At 50.8% G+C, this 15,347-nt stretch overlaps 7 protein-coding genes across 7 annotated transcripts; 5 read left to right on the top strand and 2 right to left on the bottom strand.

Moving 5' to 3' along the window:
* Positions 1-644: 644 nt before the first annotated feature.
* MED7 (Mediator of RNA polymerase II transcription subunit 7) lies at positions 645-1,412 on the bottom strand (the record flags this gene model as incomplete). The annotated part of the gene is made up of 1 exon (XM_064869380.1): positions 645-1,412. The coding sequence occupies one exon, from the start codon at positions 1,410-1,412 to the stop codon at positions 645-647; it is 768 nt and encodes a 255-aa protein (XP_064734877.1).
* A 481-nt stretch (positions 1,413-1,893) lies between these two features.
* On the top strand, positions 1,894-2,911 carry PMZ80_000929 (uncharacterized protein; the record flags this gene model as incomplete). Its single annotated transcript, XM_064869379.1, has 2 exons — positions 1,894-1,995; positions 2,048-2,911. The coding sequence occupies 2 exons, from the start codon at positions 1,894-1,896 to the stop codon at positions 2,909-2,911; spliced, it is 966 nt and encodes a 321-aa protein (XP_064734876.1).
* A 509-nt stretch (positions 2,912-3,420) lies between these two features.
* Positions 3,421-4,557, top strand: PMZ80_000928 (uncharacterized protein; the record flags this gene model as incomplete). The annotated part of the gene is made up of 1 exon (XM_064869378.1): positions 3,421-4,557. The coding sequence occupies one exon, from the start codon at positions 3,421-3,423 to the stop codon at positions 4,555-4,557; it is 1,137 nt and encodes a 378-aa protein (XP_064734875.1).
* Positions 4,558-5,544: 987 nt separating this feature from the next.
* On the top strand, positions 5,545-8,777 carry GDH2 (NAD-dependent glutamate dehydrogenase; the record flags this gene model as incomplete). The annotated part of the gene is made up of 2 exons (XM_064869377.1): positions 5,545-5,764; positions 5,812-8,777. The coding sequence occupies 2 exons, from the start codon at positions 5,545-5,547 to the stop codon at positions 8,775-8,777; spliced, it is 3,186 nt and encodes a 1,061-aa protein (XP_064734874.1).
* A 782-nt stretch (positions 8,778-9,559) lies between these two features.
* PMZ80_000926 (uncharacterized protein) lies at positions 9,560-10,153 on the top strand (the record flags this gene model as incomplete). The annotated part of the gene is made up of 1 exon (XM_064869376.1): positions 9,560-10,153. One exon carries the CDS (start codon positions 9,560-9,562, stop codon positions 10,151-10,153), a length of 594 nt encoding a protein of 197 aa, XP_064734873.1.
* A 2,545-nt stretch (positions 10,154-12,698) lies between these two features.
* Positions 12,699-13,585, top strand: PMZ80_000925 (uncharacterized protein; the record flags this gene model as incomplete). The annotated part of the gene is made up of 3 exons (XM_064869375.1): positions 12,699-13,026; positions 13,075-13,386; positions 13,431-13,585. 3 exons carry the CDS (start codon positions 12,699-12,701, stop codon positions 13,583-13,585), a joined length of 795 nt encoding a protein of 264 aa, XP_064734872.1.
* A 631-nt stretch (positions 13,586-14,216) lies between these two features.
* On the bottom strand, positions 14,217-14,703 carry RPL30 (60S ribosomal protein L30; the record flags this gene model as incomplete). The annotated part of the gene is made up of 3 exons (XM_064869374.1): positions 14,217-14,315; positions 14,418-14,572; positions 14,628-14,703. The coding sequence occupies 3 exons, from the start codon at positions 14,701-14,703 to the stop codon at positions 14,217-14,219; spliced, it is 330 nt and encodes a 109-aa protein (XP_064734871.1).
* Between the last annotated feature and the right edge of the window lie 644 nt (positions 14,704-15,347).

Below are 15,347 nucleotides of genomic sequence, written 5' to 3'. Positions count from 1 at the left end.
ATCCTCTTGCCATCTCAGTCGCAGCACAATAGGGTAAGCGCGATCCTGCAACTTTGGAAGAGGAAGGTACATACTACAACGTGTGCGCCTTTGTGCATGGAAAAGACGATGCGTACAAACAATAATCCACCACCTCGAACTGTGTCTGCCTCACCGGCTCCAGAGTTGACTGACCAGCAAGTGCGGGTCCGTGACATGGAGTGCACTATCACTGTGAAGTTCCTGCCCTTTTGACAGAAAGAAAGAAAAAGCAAGTGCGACCTCAAGTGTGCGGAACGAGGAAGGTGCGGGCGATCGAGCGCCGCTTCCTCCTTGATCGAGACGTCGTAGGGCAAGTGCACTGGCATCATACAGAGGGCGCGAAGAGCCGAATGCCCCTACCGTCTCAAGGAAGACGTGAATGGCAGGTACAACTAGCTCGATGCTGAGTCTTGCCTGGTCAGGGGTGACCCGAGCGCTAAGTGTGACTCCATGGGTTGCAACGAGGGGCACCATGCACCTGCCGCAGCGTCGGTCTTTCTCGAACTTGTCTGGCGAAAAGCGCTGCTTCTGCTGGCCTGAAAACTGGTGCCCCTCTTGAGTAGCAACTTATGCATCTGTCAAAACATCAAGTATTGTGCCGCAGGCTTTCAGGTGCAGGAGTTTCAATCCCCATCCAAACCATCTAACATATCCCAATTCCTCCTCTCCTGTCCCATATCTGCCATCGTTCCTGCTTCTTCTTGCTTGTGCACACCATTCACCCCATTGACACCATTCGTAACGCCGTCAGCACGTTCTTCTCTGCCATCCATCTTCTCTTCGTCTGCCACATCTCTCAAGAACTGCTCAACCTGCGTATTCATCTTATCGCAGCGTTCCATCTCCTCTCTGCCAGCCTCAAGCCGGTTGAGTAACATAGTTTTGACACCTTCTCTGGCTTGGTGAGGTCGCAGCAGGTTCAATACTGCATTTATATTCTCCAGTAACATGCCAATATCACGCACTTTCTCCTCCCAATCCGCAGGGTTGTCGGCCATCACGGTGTAAAGTTCAAGGAAGTTCAGGTTAAGAGACTTTATGAGCTGCCAGAGAAGTTTCGCATGGGGTCTAGCTGTGCCGGTTGCGGATGTGAGAGTTGTAGGGTCGAAGAGGAGCTCTTCATGTTCTGGAGGGAGTGTTGGTGCGGGTGGGATTGCATGCTGGGTTTGGAAGGTGGTATATGAATCGGCGTTTCTGGGAGGCGGTGGGGGTCGGAGGACCCGTAATTCATAGGGTAAGGAAGCAGGTTCGGTGTCGTCGAAGGCAGGTTGTGATTTGAGGTCCTTCAGGCGGTCGAGGTTTGTTGTGGTGAAGTGCTTCCAGAGGGGAGGTGGAGGTGGATAGGGTGCTGAAAGTTGTTCATAGAACAGATCTACGGGTTGCTGCGCCATTGCGAGAAGCTCTTTGTCTCAATTGTCGATTCTACCTGCTAAGAATCTTCCGAGACGAATGGCCGACCGCTCACAATGGTGGGGATGGAGGAGCATAGATCTCACGAAGGACTTCAGGGTGCTGGCATGGTGCGCACGGCCCGTTCTGTGCTCACTCCAAAGACTCACCAGAAAGTAGACCGTCGAATAACACTGCACATAGTCATGTATGATACATTAAGGTTATGTTTGAGAAGAAGAGAGAACGACTGCAGCACAAACGGTGATGGGTCATGATTGATACTGGTAGCCAATCATCTTCCACCGATTGCGGACTGCTCATGGTGAACTCGAGTCAAGGTGCGCATGAACAGCTTCATCACTCCTCACGATCACGACGACCAGAACCCGCGACTTGTCTCTCTTGCGCCCTTGAGACGATGATACAGCAAGCTTGAATATCGGCTGCGCTCAGGTGCAAGCACGGGTGCTGCTCGACTCGATGGACAGGCCAGGCTGGAAAGGGGCGATCTTGCGCTTCTGGCAGAGATCATATGCAGCAGATTACGTGGGCTACGTCCTGCTGCAGCTAGCATATTTTGGTGTAAGAAGCACATCATCCATTTGTCCAACAGCACGCTGATTACACTGCGTAGAGCAAGCTCCTCATCGTCCCCTTTAAGCGCTACTTTACCCTCTCCGACCCGGCCATCGCCTATCCCTTCGCAGTCGTCGAGCGAGTCAGCGCGCTTCAAAACATTATCTATGCTGGTGTCTGTCCTCTGATCTTCTTCATAGTCTACTCCCTTGTTCTCCGGCCGGGCTTCCATAAGTCGCATGTCACGATATTAGGCTTCATCATTAGCATCACACTAACAAACTTGATCACGGACATTATTAAGAACTCGGTCGGGCGACCACGACCTGACCTGATATCGAGGTGTAAACCTGCGCCAGGTACAAGTTTGACAGACATCTTGACAATTGATGTATGCACAGCTTCGCATGGCCATGTGCTTCAGGACGGATGGAGGAGCTTTCCGAGTGGGCATAGCAGTTTCAGCTTTTCGGGTCTGGGATATCTGAGTCTGTGGTTGTGCGGACAGTTGCATGTTTTGAGGCCGAGAACAGACCTGGCGAGGGTGCTGATAGCTTTGACACCTTCTCTCGGGGCGCTGCTGGTTGCCTTGAGTAGAATGGCGGATTACAGGCACGATGTGTACGACGTGACTTGCGGAAGCCTGTTGGGGATCTTGGTCGCCTGGTTTTCATATAGGAGATACTTCAGACGGCTGAGGGACCCAAGATGCGATGTGCCATATCCTAGCAGAGCAGATATCGCCAACAGGCAGGGGTTGGGTGTTGTCGGCAAGAGGGATGTGGAACAGCAGAGAATACGTACTGCTGAGGGATTTGAGCTTGATGATCTGGCTAGCAGTGATGACGAAGCGAAGCCATTGACCGCTAGGAGACAGTCGAGTGATTCTGGCAAAGGCAAGGCTAGGATGCCGGATGGCTAAAGCTACAACCGGAACAAGACAATCTTCTGCAACCAAAATCTTTCTCACAATGCGCTTGCAAGTTGTCAATGTACGTAGAACAATAATCTGGATATCATGTAGCATAGTGCTTGGAGCGCCCTTGAAATGTCTCGATGGGCGCCTCAGGCAAGTTGCCAAAGGATCTCGGTGAGGAAGCCACGCGCCACACGTGCTTCCAAGCCCAGACCGGCGGTGCAGGTTCCGCCTGCCGCCCCAAATCCGGTTCGTCTTCCATGATGTGCATGCGTCCTGCTAGGCGACATTGTTGTACTTCATATCTTGCTTGTCTGTATCGACATGAGCATCTTGAAGACCACGGCCGCCCTTTGAATATTTCCCAGTATCACAAGCATTTAGCAGGTCATCAGTAACAGAATCTCTCCCTGTTGAGAAGGACAGGACAAAGAGCAAGCCGCCACCTCACATTGACCAACATGAATCGGTGACAGCTGCCTAAATCTGCCAGTGAACCTCAGCATTAACGGCCGATGACCTCGACCACCACAGGCGCCGTGCTGGCTGCCGCATCAACATTGCTATCCTCTACAGTAGACCTATCACTTTCCGCGACGTCTCTGTTGGCTGCGAGCACCCAAATTCCGACCGGAAACAGCACACAACCACCTCAAAACGATGATTCTCCAGCCGATGCAGGGCAATGCCATCTTCTCGGACCTTTCGCGATTCTAGTGCAAGGCGCGCTGGGAGCCCTTGCTTTGCTATCACTAGTCTACAAGAGATGGCGGGAAAGACCTCAGAGACCAGTCAAGATATGGGCATTCGATGCCTCAAAACAAGTCTTCGGTACTGTACTTTTACACTTGGCCAACCTGCTGATGTCCATGTTCTCAGCCGGCCAGATAGAAGCTCAGTTGGCCAAAGCAGCAGCCAAGACAGTGGGCGCTGAGACAGACGACAACTGGAGACCAAACCCTTGCTCATTCTACCTATTGAATCTAGGCATAGACACTACACTAGGCATACCTATACTGCTGATCATTCTGAAGGTTCTGACTGTTGGAGCAAGCAAGACACCCTTGGCCAACCCGCCCGAGTCGATAAAGAGCGGCAACTATGGTGATCCTCCACGTGCTACTTGGTGGTTGAAGCAGAGTATATTGTACTTCATCGGTCTCCTCGGCATGAAAGTCTGTGTCTTCTTCATCTTCCACCTGTGCCCTTGGATTGTGGTTGTCGGAGACTGGGCCTTGAAATGGACAGAAGGGAACACGGCACTTCAGATTGCTTTCGTCATGCTGATATTCCCACTCATCATGAACGCCTTTCAGTACTATGTCATTGACACCTTCATCAAGAAGAAGCCAGAAGTGGATGACGGGGCATCGCAACACTCGCATAGTGGTTCAGAAGGCGAAAGGGGTGGGCTTCTGGCGGGTGACGAACATGTTGACCATCAACCTCGGCACGGAGACTCAATCGACGAGGACGTGGCTTACAAGGCCATTACACGTTCCGACTCGACTGATTTTCCGGACCGTGCGGGCGGGCCGAATAAGCAAAGACGGAACAACGAGGATGCTGAGGAAACAAGTAGTGGTTCTTCCACCATAGCGGAGCGGGAATTGGAACAAGCCAGCTCACGGGTGCCGAAACCTGCGGAATGAGCTAGCAATGTTGGACATACATGGCCGCAGTATCGAGTTTTTGGATAGCGGGCCGCTCTCACAAAGCAATTGGATATTCTTATGTTCACCTGACCTTTCCTTTTACTCCTTTGATCTGGCGAGGCTCTTCTTAGCTTACTTGCTCAACCCGATTGAATGGATAAGGCCATTACTTCGGTACTCTTCCCGTGCATTCGTGATGTGGAGGCTTAAGACACTATTACCTAAACCTGGAGAAGCACTAGTCAAGATCAGGTTTCCTGGGGGTAAGCACAATCGGTCTTTGTCGTCTTTGGTAGCATTTCATGCATGGCAAGTGTTTCCAGAAAATTTCGCAATGACAATGCGTCTTTTATGGTCGAATCAGCACCGGAACAGTGCACACGATCATTACCTTGAGAGAAGACCATGTGGACTGGCGACAGCGACGGCTAAGTGCGGCCGATGGTCATGCTTTCCTAAGCTATTTCTGGCTAGAACATGCAGCTGCGGTCCCTGAACGTGACTTGCCAGCGCCCACTAAGATTGGTGGGCGCCAGGAACCAAGCTGTGGAGAGGCAAGAATGATGCATTTGTTTGTCGTGTTGTCCTACGATGATCAAAACAGTGGAATTGTGTCTTGAAAATTCTCAATCCATTGCGCTGCTTCACGAGCAGGAAACATACATAAAGACCGGGCCTCGCAGCTTATAGTATGGGCTGTGCTATGTATAGACAAGCTGATAAGCAGTATCGATAAGCTCTCAGACCCTCACTTTCACCCTCACACTGCTCCGTGATTAAGGCATCACGTTTCAGCCGTTGTACTTGCTCACCTCACCGCCCTGCTAGTCGTTTCTCACTTCCAGGTCGCTTTGCTGACGGCCAGAGGACCTAATTGAGCAGCCCAACCGGTGCTTGTTTGCCATTTCTTTGTACTCGGGATTGCATAGAAACACCTTCCACCCCACACAAGAAGCAGTAGAGCACACCAGATCACCACATATCATGGCGGAAGCACAGCTCAGCAATGGCACCTCAAAGCCGCAGAACAAGCTCGTCGAGCAAGTCATCCGAACGCCTAACAGACAGCCATCACCACAGCCTACGTTACTGGGAGTGCCAGGGGCCTCTCAATCCAACCAGTCTTTACACAAGATTCTGTCAGATCATGGCTCGGGGTACGTGGCGCCCAAGTTCGAGGGCAAGAAGCAGCAGATGGAAGATGGTAAGTATACATGTCCAGTACCAAAAAGATAGAGCTAACGGTTGTAGTGATGGACATAATAGAAGACAAAGGCTTCCTTCCTGCTGAGTTCGTGGCTTCGGAGACAGAATGGTTCTACAATGCTCTGGGCTTCGACGACATGTACTTCGCAACCGAGACAGCCGATGCGATAGCGAGTAATATCCTCTCCCTTTATGCAGCTAAGCTGGCGGCGTTCGCAAGAGACGACAAGAAGCTGGAGATCAGACTACAGAAGGAGGCCGCAGACCACGCAGTCTACATTGACACCAGCAAACCGGGTATCTCTATGTTGGAGGGCCCACGATTCGAGCAGAGGATAGACGAGAAGTACATTGATGGCTCAAAGCCGTCCAGAAGCTACAGGGTCGAGTCGTTCCGGGCATCAAATGCACTCCCTGAGAACCCTACCGAGTCTCTACGATGCTACTTCATATACCAATGCGAGTTCGCACAACCTCAGGCGAGCCCCAATGAAACAGACATCGAGAAGGTAGGTGAGAGGAGGTTTCTACAAAAAGCTACCAAGAAGACGAAAGAGATCTACCAGGAGATTATGAACTATGCCGTGGCACGAACCGGTCCTGTTATCGAGGTGTTTGATATGGAAGGCACGCGGGAAAAGCGACTCGTCATTGCCTACCGGCAAGGCTCAGCGATGGGAGTCTTCAGCGCTCTGTCCGACCTCTACCACTACTATGGCGTTACAAGCTCGAGAAAGTACGTCGAAGCCTTCAGCAATGGCGTCAACATCATTTCACTATATCTCAAGCCAGCTGAGAATGTCTCAACCCGAGCTCCACCCATCGAGGCTGCTATACACCAGATCATCAAGGAGGTTTCCCTACTCTTCTGCATACCTCAGAACAAACTGCAAACCCAGTTTGCGAGCGGAAACCTGAGCTTGCAAGAGTCCATTTACGCTCACTGTGTACATGTATTCGTGCAGCAGTTCCTCAACAGGTTAGGTTCTGAGTACACTTCTCTCGTGGCAGCACTGAAAGGGGATACTACCGGCAACGCAGAGCTACTTTCAAAGATCAAGAAGCGACTCAGGAATGAGACATTCACATCCGACTACATTCTCGAAATAATCAACAAGTATCCTGAGCTCATTCGGATGCTGTATTTGTCCTTTGCCAGCACACATTACGTCCAAACACGTGGCGACCAAGACGATTTTATTCCAACCCTTTCCTACCTCCGACTTAATGTCGAGCAAGTACAGAGCGAAGCCACAATCTCGGACATGATCACCAAGACCGTCGCCAACCAGCACGATCAGATGGTCATGTCGTATTTTCTCATCTTCAACAAGGCAGTGCTCAAGACTAATTTCTACACTCCAACCAAGGTGGCGTTGAGCTTCCGTCTGAAGCCAAGCACTGACTTCCTGCCCGCAGCAGAATATCCGCAGCCGCTGTACGGCATGTTCCTCGTAATCGGGTCTGAATTTAGGGGCTTCCACCTACGATTCCGAGACATTGCCCGGGGCGGCATCCGCATTGTCAAATCACGAAACCGAGAATTCTACAACATTAATGCCCGAACTCAGTTCGACGAAAACTATAACCTCGCCAACACCCAACAGCGAAAGAACAAGGATATCCCAGAAGGCGGCTCCAAAGGTGTCATCCTGCTAGACTACAACCATCAAGACAAGGAAAGAGTCGCCTTCGAGAAGTACATTGACAGCATAATGGATCTACTCCTCCCACCAATCTCACCCGGTATCAAAGATCCTATCGTCGACCTTCACGGACAAGAAGAAATACTCTTCATGGGTCCAGATGAGAACACAGCTGGTCTCGTCAATTGGGCCACTGAACATGCCAGAGCTAGAGGTGCACCGTGGTGGAAGTCTTTCTTCACCGGAAAGTCACCCAAGCTCGGTGGTATTCCACACGACACTTATGGTATGACTACTCTTTCCGTACGAGAGTTTGTCCTAGGAATCTATCGCAAACTCAACATCGAACCATCCAAGATTCGCAAGATTCAGACTGGTGGGCCAGATGGCGACCTCGGCTCTAATGAGATTCTACTCTCGAACGAAACCTATGTTGCAATCGTCGATGGTGCTGGAGTACTCGTTGACCCGAATGGTCTCAACCACGAAGAGCTCGTTCGACTAGCCAAGAAACGGGTCATGATCTCTGAGTTCGACGCTTCGAAACTTAGTCCACAGGGCTATCGCGTGCTCGTAGACGAGAAGAACATTACACTACCTGATGGTGAAAAGGTCAACAATGGTATGGTCTTCAGAAACACTTTCCATGCTCGACCAGGCCATCTCTACGACCTGTTCGTGCCATGCGGCGGACGTCCTGAATCAATCAACCTCGAGACATGCAACTCCTTAATCCAAAACGGCAAATCAACGATCCCTTACATGGTCGAGGGCGCAAACCTCTTCATTACACAGGACGCCAAGCTTCGTTTGGAGAAAGCAGGAACAATCCTCTACAAAGACGCTTCTGCGAACAAAGGTGGCGTCACCTCATCCTCGCTTGAAGTATTGGCGAGTTTGTCATTCGACGATCAAGGCTTCATCGAGAACATGTGCATCGCACCAGATGGTACAGTACCAGAGTTTTACAAATCCTACGTCGCAGAAGTCCAATCCACGATCCAGCGAAACGCAAGACTCGAGTTCGAGGCTATCTGGCGTGAGGCTGAACGTACGAAGCAACCGCGATCCATTCTGTCCGATACACTGAGTCTGGCAATCACAAAGCTGGATGAAGAACTACAGCACTACGAGGAATTATGGTCCAATATCCCGCTGCGCACATCAGTGTTGAAGGAGGCGCTGCCACAGAGTCTGCAAGCGAAGATCGGATTGGACAAGATATTAGAGAGGGTACCGGACAAATATCTGCGAGCTATCTTTGGGTCTTACCTGAGTTCGAGATTCGTGTATGAGATGGGACCGCAACCTAGTCAGTTCGCGTTCTTTGAGTTTATGAGGAAGAGGATCAACAGCACGCCTTGATCGAGGTTTGTCTGATGTTCTGATATGACACAGGAGTCGCCGGGTATTGAATTGGCTTATGGAATCGGTAATCAAGACGACTACCTTGGGTAGCTTCGGAATGTTTTTGATCAATGTGTGTCATTCGGGACGGTATACACAAAAGCTCAGAAACGGTACTTAGAGAATCAAAGGCAACTTTACATATTCCCACGCGTTCAGTACATGGCCTCAGAAGTCGCAGCTCTTCTATCCTGCCGTCTCTCGTCACCATCATGTTCCGCGAACCGATCAGATGGATGCATAGGCTACAATGACCCGTTGCCCTCCTCACTGTCAACAACAAAGACGATACATTAACACGTTCATTCTCAACTTTTCTTAGCGCCCATCACAATGTTCCTTGACAATGCGAACATGGCTTGCACTGTAATGGCATTTAATCTTGCAAAGGAACACAACTACAATGCATTGTCAACAGTTGGCTTCCAAGTTCTCCTGGTCTTCAAGCGGCTTCTAGCAACACCAACACCAACAGTACACAGCAACAACAACGGACAATGTCGACAACGAATGCTCTTCTGTCGTTGTCATTGCTCAGGAGATTCTCGTATATAAGACCCAAATATGCTCCCCCTTCAATGCATCTGGACTTGCATAACCTTTGGATACACCAAGAGCACCACATCGGAGCTCACATACTTGACACCCATCTATCTGAAACCCAAGAATCTGAGCAGGCCTCAGACCAACAACACCAACCAAAACCACAACACCCCAACCCAGCCCAACACAACACAACAATGGGTCTCTTCTCCCGCTCCTCCTCAACCAAGAAAACCTCTGAAGGTTTCGTCCGCACCTCCTCAACCGGCTATCAGGCCGACAACGAATACTCATACTCCCGAAACCCCTACCACCGCACACCCCGCGGCTTCATCGAGCCCGAAGACTACAACACCCACACTCGTGGCCGCCGCCGTGAATCCCACGACCACGACCACGCCCGTGGCCGTCGTGCCGGAGCACCGAATGTAAGTCCGACGCGTGCCGCATATGAGAATGCGCGGGCGTATCGGCAGCGGAGTCCACCTGCTCGACGAACCAGTCGGAGTAGGACGCGGTACGGCGGTGGCGGCGGTGTGAGCGCTGCCGATTTCCACGAGAAACCTTATACTTCGAGTAGGGGGTTCGGGAGGCAGCGGAGTGCTAGTCCGGGTGCGAGTTATCCGAGATACGGTGGTGGCGGTGGAGGTGGGGGGAGTAGACGCGGGAGGAAAGGGAGCGATGGAGGGTTGGCGGAGAGGATGGCTGGGTTCTCGTTGGGGGAGGAGAGGAGGTATGGACGGCGGAGGCCGAGTTATTCGAGTAAGGTGGAGAGGATTTATGAGATATAAGGGGTGAGTGAAAGGTAGAAGGAGGAGGTAGATTGATTGCCGGGATGGGCCTGGGGCTTGTTCTGAGACTTGGCGTTGCTGAGTTTAGTAATATCGAGATGCGAAAGTGCAGCTGGTTTGCAACCAACTTGCTACATTCAATATTTTGATCTCCTCTCACAATTTTCGGTGCTTGTCTGGCGCACTTGGCATGTCCTGCGAGCTAGACACAATACTCCTGATTCATTCTTACCTTCGTGCGTCTCTCTAGCCTCTATCCGGTCACTACTGAGTTGAACCTTCTTAATTCTTCAATGGAAATTTGACCACACCAGACTTGGCACAGGAGAAACACACAGATCTTTGTGTGCGAAGAACATTGCACTCGTCGTTGTCGCATGCCCAAAGCTGTCCGCACTTGCATCTTCGCTGCAAGCACCCCATTCTGCCCCCACACTCCGGACAATTCGTACGATAAAGTTTGCTGGTGGCGATCTCGAGGGTGAACTCTGGAACATCTTCAAGTGTCTGCTCGAGAATGTTCATGTGAGATGCCTTGTGCTGTTGCAGATGGATCATGGCTAGAAGTACAAGCACGTCTCGAAATGTTCGATCAGAGGTACGGCTCGTGCTGTAAACGAGCTTGACAAGTCTGTCCAAAGATTGAGCGTCCCATGGGCGCATCGGATCGTCCGAGTTCCTCGGCTTTCTCTCACGGACCAGGCACAATGCTTCGAGGAATACCCGCCGCAATTTGTCTTGTAAACGAGGCAAGCCCAGTCGGTCGGCAAGATTGTACACCTCAACAGCAAGTTCACAATCTTTCAACCATTCCCTTGATGCTTTTGTGTATGGGTCTTGGATGTGTTTGAACTGTGAAAACTCGCCTGCTATGTTATTTTTGATATCGTCGGCATGGTATACACCAGTGTAAAGGTAGATGAGGCATCGAGCGACAACCTCTGGTTTGTCTTCAGGAAGCGACATCGTGCCCTCGGTGCTTTCCTGCGCTGGTTAGTGCGTTGCTCGAACACCAGTCGAAACAACGTACTTTCATCCCGCTATCGAGTGCGGCTCTGAAGAATGGTGAACCACATCCCAAGATGTTCCTGTGCACTTTGAAGTGGGGTAGTATCAATCGCGCAGATTACCTTTCTAGGCCACTGAATGGCTTGTCAACTATCACTATCGCCATTGCAACAAGTATGGTCGATACCAGACAGAACAGAGTGGTGGAAGACTCGTGCAAGCATCGACACAACTACTCCGAGAAAGAGGCAATATGAGATTCGAAAATTGCTTCGCATACTTACCTGTCGACACAGTGAAAATTCATGGGCATTCACTTCACTTCAATGTCAGTCTTGACTGAATTAGGTAATAACATGAACGCTGAGGCTAGTTACCACGATGTAAGTTATGACACATTCTGACTCTGCAGGACTTATCGGTAGCAGTGAATCGAGCTGTCCACGAACGAGGGGAAGGCGCTCACACGACGTACCAGCATCAGCAACACCATACATCAACGTGCAAGCCAATTGACGCTTCCTGCTTCTGCCGTATCGGCTATCGAGAACAATTGCTTATGCTTCAGTCTTGAAAATTATCTCTTGTCCTCCTCCTTCAATTCACATGAACCCGCCGCCTTGGCCTTGATTCGATATGCCGAGAGGCGTCTATTCGTCTGTCTCCATCGGCCACCGCACCTCTACTCGTGGCGCATCCCTTGAAGTAACCATCAGATGCGCAGCGCTCGTCCTTTATCATCCGGTGAAAACTGTGTTAGTAATCTCGGTATGTGATCTCCCACAAATCCAGGACATAGCCGGTGACAAAGCGCAACGAGTACGACGAATCTTCGTGTCACACAGTGTTGCCACCCTATCGGGGAGGAACATCGCTGTTACTAGCTTGAATCCAGAGGCAGAAGCTCCGAAGAGCTGTAGGCACTACGTCGAGTGAAGGAATTGTGTCGCAATAAGAATTCATACAAGTAGTTACCATGAAGCAGCATGGAGGAGTGATGCATACGCTGACTGTGGATCAAAATGAGCCGGATAACATTTCCTGGGCCCCTGTTGCGGCAAACTCCCTAACCAATCGAAACCCATGTTTTGAACCACGTTTGAGCCCAGTGGCTGGGCGAGATTTTTATCCTAGGCATTTCTGCGAGAGTCCCTGCCGACCAGCTTGACAATTCGATCTTTCCATCGGGTCATGCTGTAGCACAGCAAGCACTTCTTTGGTCATGGGTCATGCCTGCTTCGATGCCGCCAACGCAAGCAGAGCCGTTGTCTTCGGGAAGGAAGTACGCGGACTTACAACCCGAAGCTGATTGCACTTATCAGGACGGATAAAGAACGTCACTAGCATATCAACAAGCTGTCGAGCATGTGAAAGTCGCAAATGTCGAGAGCATGTGAAATCTGGGCGAATACTATAGACGGTAAATGCAAACAGGCTTCCGTCAATGTTGTTGCCTTCCTGAACATAACCTAGAACATTACCACAGCAGTCACTCCATTGCGCCCTGGAAATGTCTCGTCACAGCAGCGCGACTATCATGAACGGCGAGAACGGTAGCGTCACGAAGCCCTCCTCCGGCGACTTCAAAGTCGACCAGAAGCCGTTCGCCACGTCTATCCCGCAACAGCCTGTTACCGAGCTGCGAAAACCGTTCAAGCCTACGGAAGACGATGTCCTTCAGGACGCTGGTACTGCGCGCGCCACCATAGCAGCCTCGCGAGAACATCCAAATGGCACAACAGAGAATGGCTACGCCGCGAAACGCCAAGATCGTTCTGTCCTCCAGCAACATTGCGAATACTGGGATCCAGATGGGGATGGTATCATCTGGCCGCAGGATACCTACATTGGCTGCAGGAAATGGGGTGAGTATCATTGTCAGCGCACGCTCAACCGGGACTAACTCTCCATAGGCTGGAACCCACTGCTCGCTGCTCTGGCAACCTTCATCATCAACTTCAACCTGAGTTACTTCACCCTGCCTGGGTGGCTGCCTGATCCGTTGTTCCGCATCTACCTCGACAATATCTACAAGGACAAGCACGGCAGCGACAGTATGACGTTCGACACTGAAGGTCGGTTCAAGCCGCAACAGTTTGAAGACATCTTCGCGAAGTATGATCGTGGCAACAAAGGCGGCTTGACGTTTGGTGATGTGTTGTGCATGTGGAATGGGCAGAAATTGGTGTTCGACTTCTTTGGTTGGAGTGCTACGTTCCTAGAGTGTAAGTGGTTATGATCATCTCGAGGATTTGACTGACATCTTTAGGGCTTGCTACTTATCTTCTTATCTGGCCTGAGGATGGCATCATGCGCAAGGACGATATTCGAGGTGTCTATGATGGGAGTATCTTCTACCGGAAGGAGGAAGAATGGCAGAGGAAGCAACAGTTGAAGAAGCAGGCTATCGCCAAGAAGAAGTGAGGTATCGTTGAGAGTACCTATGCCAGTAGTCCACACGCCGGGTGGGATTTTGAGTATTCAGTAGAATAGAGGCTTGAGTGCTCTGGCACAGTCGGAAAAGAATTGTGGTATAGCTCCAAGCATTCAATCAACTTCTGCAACGCCGTCGATGAACGCCTCTCTCCAATGTATTTTGATGGTAGACTGACAGGTCTCACATGCTCACTGCACGAGGAATTGTGCGAACCGGATTCTTGTGCTTGAAAACGTCAGCTCTGGCGCCCAATGTGCCACGCGAGATCATAGATGTTGGTGGGTAAGGAAGTTACAAAACTTGAAACACTACTCCAAGCAAATTCGCAACCTCGATGCATTCCCTTGGTCAAGCACCACTGAGACGGTTCTAGACTTTGCGCTTCCCAAATCTGCACCACTCTTCAGGGTTCGGTCAGCAGCGACATGCTGTTAGGGTTGGAGATGGCTCGATACCATCAAAGCAAGTCTTGGTGGAAAAGGGCATATCATTTTCATTTGGCAGGGTCGAGGATCAATTGCATCGACCAGAGAGCCGCCTATTGGGCTATATGCACCATCTCATGTTTTGTCCTGTCCCAAGTCCAGCACACATCGACGGCTATCTCCAGGTGTTGGCTTATGAAGTTGATCCAGTCAGGATATCGGAGTCACCAGCATCGAGGATAGCCATGGTGGAGCATCGGTAGAGCTTTCCGCAGGCAGTACCAAGTTCAATCTGTAGAAATATGGTATTAGCATTTAACCCTCCAAAGCCTGAAAGTCCCACGAATTGGGGAGGCTTCTTCGCAGGGACTTTTTATGAATGTTGTGAACCCACGTTGTTGCCTGCGAAGTGGTGGACATTGGTCTTGGACAGCATGGAGTAGTACTCGAGCTCGGACTTTCTCAGAGGAGGAGTGTTGCCGGCGATGATGACGAGCTTGGCCTTGCCTGATCGGAGGGTCTTGAGGGTGGACTTGTAACCGAGAGTGACTGTATTAATGGTTAGGATGGATGCTCGAAAATGATATCTATCTGGCTGTCGCACCTTTACCAGACTTCATCACAAGCGCCAGGCGCGAGTTGATGCTGTCGGCAGTCTTCTTAGCTTTCTTTGGGGCCATCGTTGCACGCTACTCTTTTGTATTGAGTAGAACAATGTATGCGCTCCGGCGAGATGGTTTGTGGTTGAGGGAAGTAGATCTGGACAACAGTTTCGCACTTTCCATTTTTGCAGCGAGAGGAAATCTTGGCGGTACTGTCACGTGTCAAGCACAGCGAGGAAGGTCTGCCGCGTCGTGCTCTCTTGCCAAAAATGGCATCCTTGACACGGGCCGCATGTGTCATGCATCGGCGGCTGTGCACCCATCGGAGGACGATCAATGCAGGTTGCCGTTGACATCCACGAACATAACAGAGGACCAACAGCAACTGGGAATGCGTTCGCTTGTAGTGATCGTCTAGGAGCGCATCTAAACTTGAAACCTGATCGTTGAGGCTTTTCCCTGACTTGAGACATGTTGCAACTGCGACCCTGAGGGCACCAGGGTCTCCAGCCTGATTTCAGCTGCTTGACCGAGATTGCATGGCTTCGCAACGACACCCGTACTGTGGCGCATGATACAACAATCAGCATTATTTCTGGGGTTGTCAGCTTATTTGCATTGTGTTTTCCCATATCACTCGTTGACGCCTGGAACCGCTCTTTGTTTGGCCCGTATTGCGTAAGAATAGCATCAACATCAAACTCTGATCATGGCAACCCCTC

This window comes from Knufia obscura (genome assembly GCF_036327395.1).
Source record: "Knufia obscura strain CCFEE 5817 isolate CBS 148926 chromosome Unknown scaffold_1, whole genome shotgun sequence".
In the NCBI taxonomy this organism is placed as follows: domain Eukaryota; kingdom Fungi; phylum Ascomycota; class Eurotiomycetes; order Chaetothyriales; family Trichomeriaceae; genus Knufia; species Knufia obscura.
The sequence above is the reverse complement of the archived record's forward strand: the minus strand, read 5'-3'. Positions and strand labels throughout refer to the sequence as shown.